Here is a 9511-nt window from a genome sequence, read left to right as displayed (position 1 = left end):
CGGTGAGTAGGCTGTTTTGTATGTAGGTGGACGACCCTCATCGTTTACTACTTCAAGTATCTTAGCTACAGGAACAGTGTGTGAAGCAACCTCCACCATGTTTGGAAGCTGCACTTTCGCCTGGCTTGGCTCTATTACAGGCAAATGAAATAGGAGGGAATTCTGGGTGAAAATCTGCGAGTGGAAAATACAACTCGTACGCTTGCAGACTGGTTTCAACACACGTCTTTTTTATGAAATAGCTGCCAAAAATGCAACAGTCATGGTAGACTAACAACATATATTTGTACCCTCTATTTACGTGTTGATGCATCAAATACAAAGACATCGAATCCATATCCATTGTGACATAATGCAAAAATAACCATAGAGATATCAAAGTTAAAAATGATATACAAAAAAACAAAACAGGTTTAAACATGCCATAATGCCAAAGAGAGATATTAATACTTGTTATACAGGATGACACTCCTTTCAGTTCGTTACGTTAAAGCAAAAACGGGAAGTTAAAAAGCCACGATTAATTTAACAAATTCTAAAAAATTCAAAATAAAATAAAATACAGAAAAAATTCTAAGTAAAGAAAATTTTAAATTATTGACCGTGCTTAACCATAATCGGTTTAAATAGCTGATTTACTCAAGGTCCGAAAGACTGAGCCCCACCGTAAAGGGTTGGTTGTGCAAAGATAGGAATCGCTGTGGTGGACCCTAGACAGCAGCCCTAGCCTAGCTAGTTTTACAGCCTTGATTTCAGCTATAATGCCCCCCTATACGCCGTCTGTGGAATTTAAATGTAGAAAAATGTTCAGAAACCCGTCACTAATCAGCATTAACAGTCGAACCAGGACGAATTCTGGTCATTTTTAGACGCTCCCTAACTCTGAGGCGGCCGTGTGGGGGCTAGCATGGCGGTAGCAGATGAGTTGAAGCTTATAAAAGAACGCTAAAGCGCTAAAGTTGTGGTTTTAGTCTACTTTTATAGACTAATTTGGTCACAAAAGCGTAATTAATGAAGTAATAATTAACAGAAATGCAAATTCCACTCAGACTTGATCATGCAGTGGACTCAAAGCTAAGCTGCTAGCCTAGCTTAGCTTAGCTTGACTGTACGGCTACGCTGAAACTTGACTCTTTTTTATGAGAACATCTTAAAATACACATTTATACCGCAGACGGCTTCTAGCATTTAGTAGGCTGAGTTTTTACAGCACTAGGGGCTGTTAGTATTGGGGACAAAAGTATTGGGACGCCTGCTCATTCATTGTTTCTTATGAAATCAAGGGTACTAAAAAAAATTGTTTAAATTTCTCCTGCTTTTGTTGGAGTAACTGTCTCTACTGTCCAGGGAAGCAGAAGGCTTACTACTAGATTTTGGAGGAGCATTGCTGTGAGGATTTGATTGCATTCAGCGAGATCTGGATGTTTCGGATGATGATCACCACCACCCCACCTCATCATCCCCAACCAAATGTATCGAATGGAGCACCACTATTATTCCAGAGAACACAGTTCTCCACAGCTCACTGCTGGGGGGCTTTATACCCCTCTAGCCCACGCCATTAGGCAGCATGGTGCCAATAGGCTCATCATGTTGATCTGCTAGAGTCCTATTCTATTGGCAGTACGCCTCTACAGGGACTAGAGCTGTGTCCATGTGTTTGCACATCTGCGTCAGCAATAGGTGCAACCTAAAGTAGATGAATGCCTCATCATTAGATGGGGTGTCCATAAGTATTTGGACATATAGTGCGTTACTCGGTTTACCGAGCGGTCGGCGCAGCGAAGCGGGCTGACTGGGCGATTGCACACAAGTTCTTGGGGAAGACTCCTAACTACAGGCCTACTCAGTACTATGGGACAAATGCGAACATCTGTAAAGGTGTTTCACCGTTACTCCAGCAGGCACACCTACGCTAAACGTGGACAGCAGGTGACCACGATGTGCTTCACTTATGTACTACAGCAATGAAGAGCTGATTGCATTTCATATGAGCGAATATGAGCGTTCGGATGACCTGGACTCTTGGGCGCTTGGGTTGCTTTGCGTAACCAAGCTCGTGCTTGCATAGCTTGGTAGATCCGTTTGCATTCGTACACGCGCTGATGCCGGATCGCCGGCGCAGTGGATCCGGGTGAGCACAGCTGGCTGGAAATCAAGGCTGCAAGGCTTTCCGTCCCGTGAACGAAACCCGTGTAGACGGCTAGAATAATTTCCTCTGGATTAAAATTTTCATTCATAAACGACGTATACTCTCGAAAACTGAAGCATCTGTATCTTTTACGAGGCATCAAAAGCAAACTTCCCGTGGTTCTGAACGGTAGAAACGCCGAGTAGTAGAGTAAAAAAACACAAAAACAAAGCGTGAACTCAACATTTTCAAACATTTGACACCAAATGTTAGTAGTAACAGTCTGACAAATGTAGCTCAAACTCTCGACACTTCTGTTCCCCCGTAAAGATCGTAGAATTCTGGCTGATTCTAGACTTGAAGAGACATTTCAGTGCATTTAAACAGCAGAACCTGCGATTAAGAGCTGCTTAAACCACTTCCAATATAGATATTTATATTTCTATTGATCCGGTTCTCCATCCCGACCTCGCCGAGGAGACGGCCGGCCGCTTCTAAACCGACGCCGGTGCGTCTTTTTTTCTTCGTCCCGCAAACCTGCCGAGTTAAAAAAAGGGGACGAGGAGTTGGGCAGCCGTCCATCCTAAGTCCTGGAAAGCCGTCAGCCAATTTCTCAGTAATGACGCGATTCATCAGTGCTGAGGAGGCTCTGGCCGTGGGTGGGGGTGCGTGTCCCTGCATGTTTCTCGTGTTCGTTCAGGCAGTCCGAAGTGTTTTAAAAAAAGTACATTTAGAAAAAACATGCGTTCCGGTCCGGTGGGAGGAAGAGGGGCACATACACACACACACACACATACACACACACACACACAACCAGTCTCCGTACAGGTACACTCGAGCCCGCCGAGGCCGAGGACGAGGACAAACGTGGACGAGGACTTGTGTTACTCGGATTTGTGGCAGTACAGGTCTTTGAGAGCTTTCAGTTCCTCGATAAGCGTCTTGTTCTGGTTCTCCAACACAGCCACGCGGTTCTCCAGACATTTGACGTATTCCTTCTTCTTCCGGCGGCACTCGCGAGCGGCCTCCCTGCAGCGAGAAAGTGAGAGAGGCTATTAAAGGGAGGCATAGGATTCAGTCAGGATTCGGTTTGTTCGATATGTGGAAGTGACAAATCGTGAGCCTTAAACACTGCTGTCCCGCCTTCAGAAAAGAACATCCAGCAGGACCAGAACAGAGCTGTGAAACGAGCCGATTTCAAAACCCCCAAACTGTTACATCACAGTCTGGACTCAGATTTACATTTACAGCCCCAAATGTACATAAACCCCACCCCAGCGAAACGTGACAGCAACCTCAGGACCTCATGGTGATGCTGATGCTGGAGACTCTGGACTCTAGACTCTGCTGGTTATGGGAATACAAGCTGCTAAGGGAACCAGGGCTTGTTACCGCTGCTTTTCCTGTGCCAGCGTCCGAAAAGGCGAGCTCAAACTCTAGGCTAAAAGCTAATGCTAGCTTGTACTTTCTCTTCACTCCATCAGATCCAAACTGAGGGACTCTGTCACCCATTTTCTTCCCAATTTCGATCGCCAATTACCCAACCAGTATGTAACCATACCCACCAGATGGACCAACACACGCCCTCTCCAAAACGCTGCCAGTCAAGCCTCTGCAACATGCTTGGAGGGAATCAGGCGAAGCCACATACCCGGCTTCGGCGGACCATCTCGCAGACGCCGGTGACGGCCAGCACCGCAGCGAAGGGATGTGGGGAGAGAGCGCCATCTACCCACCTTGAAGAGAGCAAGGCCAATTGCAAGGGTTCTCAGCAATTCTTTGATCATAGTGACAGCGGCTATGTCCACTGGACCACTCGGGGACCCCCTGGCTTATTGTTTTTTGGACTGGTAAGACTCGAGAAAGATGAACCCGATAAAACCCGGATAACCACGCTCATCTCTTACCTGTTCTTCATGAGCCGCACTTCCCTTTTACGCGTGGCCTCCTCGGCGCCCCCTTGGCTGGGCAGGGCGGGTGACGAGGCCATGACCACTCCTGGGGCGATGGTGCTCGCTGGTGCCGTGCGGATCTGGTACGCCTGAACGTCTCCTGAAGCAGCTGCAGGCAAACACCTCATCTTTTACAAACAGTTACCGAACCGATCGTACATGATGGAACTGCCAGTCAGAACATGAGCTAATATTAGCTATTCATTTTGATTGATTATCTGATATTAATATTAACAGCCACTGTGATTTCCACTCACCTTGCACCACCACTTGGTTGCTGGGCACCAAAATCTGCTGGCCGTCGCTGGTCTGGGCATACTGCAGGATGGTGGTGCCCGGCTGGGCGGCTGCCGCGTTGGTCATGGTGAGAGTCTGCAGGCCCTGGACGCCGTCTGTCCCATTATTGGCCAGCTGGATGGCTCCGCCTTGCGTGATGGCGACTAAAAGACACGGAGAGGCCAAGAGGAGACCGAAGAAAGGCGTTAGCGACCTGAGTGCTAATAGCTTGTGAAGGTTGGGTTAGCAGCACTGTCCACTAAGACTCGGGGGACAATTACAGTAACAAGAGGGTTCTGGGAGCCGCGCTCTGGACATGTCAGCTGCCTGACGATGCTGCATCAGCAGCAGTTAAAAAAAAGGGTGGCGTCCGGGCTCACATGTCACAGAGGAGCCTTGTGGTATGTCCTTACCCTCTTAGTGTCGGGAGCATCGCTAATGCTAGGGGGAGCTACAAACTGCTGTGCACCAGTGAAACGTACTGTACTGGCCGCTGCTCGTCTGGTAAATTGGGGTTGGCACAGTGACTGTAGTGATGGCAGGTGCGGCGTCCTCCTCCGATTTCTCCTCTTCGATTCGAGGCACTCCCGGGGCGTCCGACGACAAATCGTTGAGAATCTTCCTAAGGGGCCAGACGGAGGACACGGCTTTAGCTTTCAGAAGACATGGGTGCAGTCTGTGCAGAGAAACCACCACTCTTACCTGTACGAAGGGCGTCTGGAGAGGATCTCTCGGCGTTTCTGAGAGTCGGTCACGCTGTCCACAGACTCCTGCGAGTCCTCGCTCTCCGCTACCGTGGAGATCTGGTCAACAGACACGGAACAGCTGACACTTCCCGCTAGCAAACAACAGGACAACCGACAACGCTAATGCTAACGCTAAGGACTGCTGGTGAGGATGCTTCGTTTAATAGGTACGCTACATGTCCAAATGTTTGTGGACACCTCTTTTAATGAATGCATACAGATGTACATACAGATGTGCAAATGCACACACACACACACACACAGCTACATTAACCTATAGGCACCATGCTGCCTCCTAATGCCAGGCATGGGCCAATAGAGGGGCATAAAGCCCCCCAGTATTGAGCTGTGGAGCAGTAAGGACTGCTGTTGAGGATGCTTCAGTTAATAGGTACGCTACATGTCCAAATGTTTGTGGACACCTCTTTTAATGAATGCATTCAGCTACTTTAAGCTGCACCCATTGCTGATACAGATGTGCAAATGCACACACACACACACAGCTACATTGACCTATTGGCACTATGCCTCCTAATGCCAGGCATGGGCTAGTAGAGGGGTATAAAGCCCCCCAGTATTGAGCTGTGGAGCAGTTGAAGAACTGTGTTCTCTGGAACGATAGATGGTGGAGCTCCATCTAATACATCTCTTGAACGTGATGAGTTGGGGAGTTTGGGAGGATGATGAGGTGGGGTGGTGATCATCCATCCAACATCCTGACCTCTCTAATGCTCTTGTAGCTGAATGCAATCAAATTCTTACAGCAATACTAGTAAAAACCCTTCCTCCCTGGACAGTAGAGACAGTTATTCCAACAAATACTCTTTTAGATTCCAGAAGAAACAGGGAATGAATGAGCGGGTGTCCAAATACTTTTGCTTAGTGTTGTAACATATCCTTTAGAAAACAAACCCCTATAAACAATGGGGTAATTAACTGTTTATAAGCGACATTAACAGTAATAAACAGTGGGAGATAGCTAGCCTCATGCTAACTAGTCCCACTGATTCTGTGGTGCTGACTGGTTCCCAGTAACTTTTCTGACATCACTTGTACATGTGAGCGAAGCAGCTGGACCGACCTGCACTGTCTGCACCTGCGGCGACTGGATGACGGAGGGCTGGGCCGCCTGGATCACCCCGTGGACCTGGACCGTCTGGCCGTTGGGCAGTTGCACCAGAGTTACTGTGGGCCCGGTGGTGGTGGCATGACCTGCGCCCATGGTCACCTACGGGAAAGGCCACATGCATTCATATATATATACATGTATATACACACAGTCATATCAGAACATTATGACCACCCCTGGTTTGGCACTGTGTGGTCCTCCTTTCACCCTGTTTGGTCTTCAATGGTCAGGACTCCACAGGACTGACCACCACAGGTATTATTTGGGTGGTGGGTCGTTCTCAGCACCTGACCTAACCTGAGCTTGGTGTTGTACCTGAGTGAGCGTGGCGATCTGGGCCTGAGTGATCTGCTGGCTCTCGGTCTCAGCCACAGCTGTGTCTGCACCCTGCTGGGCCTCGGCTCCCGACTCCATGGTCATCGAGTTAGCTGCGGAGAGGGGGGTGGGGGGGGGGCACGTTACAACACATCACCACAGAGCAGGGGGAAAGAATGACATCACTGGATATGAATCCCATTGGACCCCTGTGCTTTACTTCTACACCCTGCCGGCGGGGCCATGGGAGCAACCTGAGGGCGTCCTCTCTCCTGATCCCTTTGAGCCCCTTTAGAATTCAGGTATTTATTTGCGTGCAAAAGTTTGAGTCCCCTGTGAGAGAGGAGGGGAGGTTCTCCATCACTGTGTTCATCATTAGAACATCTCCAAAGTTCTCCTCTCTCATGGAGTCTAGTGTTATTTAGAGTTCTCCTCAGATCAACACCTGGTTTGGTGGTAAATCAGGGCTTAATGATGGTAAATCAGGTGAGCTGCTGCTGCTGCTGCTGCTGCTGATGGAGTTGAACACATCCTCCACGCTGTGCTGGCTGGACTGGGGGGCGTCCAGGAGAAACCTGGAGGAACCGAGCTCTGTTCTTCAGACTAGCTCACCGACAAGATCTCACTACTTTCTTTCTTCAGAATGAGAAGCTCTTGTTTCTCCTTTTTACTGGATTTATCTTCACCTGCTTTATCTGTTCTGATGAGATCTGGAGCTTCTACTGTAAAATGATGGGCACTATGCTGCCTAATAATACCAGGCGTGGGCTAGAGGGGTATAAAGCTCCCCAGCATTGAGCTGTGGAGGCACTGTGTTCTCTGGAATGTTGGAATGATGGATGGTGGTGCTTCATCCAATACTTTTGGATGGGATGAGCGGGGGTGGTGATCATCATCCCAACATCCTGACCTTACTAAGGTTTTTCTTGTCGCTGAATGCAATCAAATCCTCACAGCAATGCTCCTCTAAAATCTAGTAGAAAGTCTTCTTCTTCCCTGGACAGTTGAGACAGTTACACCAACAAACGCAAGATCAGCTCTTTTGAATACCCTTTCAGATTTCAGAAGAAACAATCAAATCGGCAGGTGTCCCAATACTTTTGTCCAATTTATGCACTATACAGCAGTGCATTAGGTGCAGGGAGAGAGAGTCTGGCTGCTTGCTGTGTCTTAAGCTAGCAAAGTCTGACCCGGCACTGAGGAGTCTGACCCGGCACTGAGGGGTATGACCCGGCACTGAGGCCTCTGTTTCTCAGGGGTTTTAACCAAACCTTGCTTAAACAGTCTGATTGGATGCTGGATTAATAAATTAGCATTTTTAGCATCTATCCACCGCTCAGCCCTGCGTTCACTCCGCTTCAGCTTAGCTCTCATTTCATTGGTCGCCTCGTTAAAAGCGACACATAATGGGCGGAGTCTTTCATGAGCTGCAGTTGAACATGGTCGAACTGGATGGAGTGGAAGCTCTGGTCAGTGTGTTTGGATGCTGAATTTTGGGCGTGTTTAAAAAAAGGGCAGCAGCCGCTTAACGCTACAATCTGTGCTTTTGAGAATCATAATATCGTGATTCTTCAATACATATAATCAATATATCAATATTTCCTCACACCTGCTCCCCTGTAACCTCTTAAAACTTTACTTAGATCCACAGTCTGTTTACCAACATGCAAGCTGGAAGGCTGCTGATGCTGACCCCAGGCCGTTTGGAAAAGCCCCAGCCCCGAATCCGTTTCGCTGGACTCTAGAGCGGCCGCTCTGGCCTGAGACAGGAGGACGGCCGTACTGTGGCAGGTGGGTGTTAATGGTGTGTAAACGAACAACAAGCCAGGAATGTTGCCAGTGTGTGGCGACAGCAAGACTGTGTTAGCATTCCAGCCAAGCGGAAAACATGGGGTTTATGTGGGTAATAGTGTCCAATTACATCTGACGTTTTCCCAAATTCAGCTTTATTATTTCTAATTGATTTATTTATTTATTTATTTTTCAATGCAAGTTTGTAACGAATGGGGAGACCGGCGAACGCTCCAATGGGTAGAGCTGTAAACGGTGGATAGCTACTAGAGGATGTTCGATTTCCTACAGCGCTAATAAATAAATAAATAAATAAATAAATAAATAAATAATTAGCCATTGTTGACGATCTGGCTTTAGAGTTTAGGCTTATATCTGGAAGGTCAGGAAGTGCCCCCTACACACACACACATACACACACATTCCTCAAGGCCTGATAAACATCATTAGACAGGAATGCGTCACAGCAGGATCTGCAATCACCTTCCGGAATATTTTCCGTAGACAGGGCTGGGACATCACGTTTCTGAGCCTGTGGTTAGCTTCTTAAAAAGTGCTAACCTGCACAGCAAATAAAGTAACTATTATAATTATTATTGTGTAAATAAAAAATATGAATACCAGCACTGGCCCACTATTCCCAAACCAGTCCCTAATATACCCCATGATAACAAGGCAGTGGTGGCTCGGAGGTTGTGGGTTCGATACCCGAGCTTGGCAAGCTGCCACTGTTGGGCCCTCTCTGCCCCAGCAACGGCTGCCCACCGCTCCGGGCATGTGTGTGCTCATTGTATCACTGTATGTATGTATGTGTGTGTGTGTGTGTTTCACTGCACGGATGGCCAAATCCCATATGTCCAACACTAACGGTGAAGACGGGTGTCTCGTCCCGTCCCGTCCCGTCCCGTCCTGCCTCGACTGCTGAGCTGATGAGGCTATGGATGACAGTACACTGGTATAGAGTAGTATAGAGTAGCTCAGCCGGCACGAAATATTATGAAATGAGGTTCAGAGGGAGCACAGTAGGGTGAAGCAGATGGTGTATCTGCAGGTGGAGTAAAGAGGAGTGAATAATAAGCAATAAGCAACATAGCAGCCCATTCATCGCTGATATAACAGAGGTTTAATAAGGACAGGGGGGACATATTTAACACATCTCTGCTATTACTAT

At 47.9% G+C, this 9511-nt stretch overlaps 1 protein-coding gene across 1 annotated transcript in view; it reads right to left on the bottom strand.

Annotated features, from left to right (window-relative positions):
- Positions 1-209: 209 nt before the first annotated feature.
- The window catches only part of creb1b (cAMP responsive element binding protein 1b), a 10048-nt gene continuing 746 nt past the window's right edge, over positions 210-9511 (bottom strand). The window contains exons 2-8 of the mRNA XM_072686608.1: positions 6550-6662; positions 6187-6333; positions 5062-5162; positions 4842-4981; positions 4341-4523; positions 4039-4192; positions 210-3160 (exon numbers count right to left, since the gene is read on the bottom strand). Of these exons, the coding sequence (XP_072542709.1) occupies positions 3016-3160; positions 4039-4192; positions 4341-4523; positions 4842-4981; positions 5062-5162; positions 6187-6333; positions 6550-6654 (975 nt within the window). The 5' untranslated portion in view covers positions 6655-6662 and the 3' untranslated portion in view covers positions 210-3015. The remainder of the gene's footprint in view (positions 3161-4038; positions 4193-4340; positions 4524-4841; positions 4982-5061; positions 5163-6186; positions 6334-6549; positions 6663-9511) is intronic.

Source organism: Salminus brasiliensis, chromosome 8, assembly GCF_030463535.1.
Source record: "Salminus brasiliensis chromosome 8, fSalBra1.hap2, whole genome shotgun sequence".
In the NCBI taxonomy this organism is placed as follows: Eukaryota; Metazoa; Chordata; class Actinopteri; order Characiformes; family Bryconidae; genus Salminus; species Salminus brasiliensis.
This window is presented reverse-complemented; position numbering and strand designations above follow the sequence as displayed.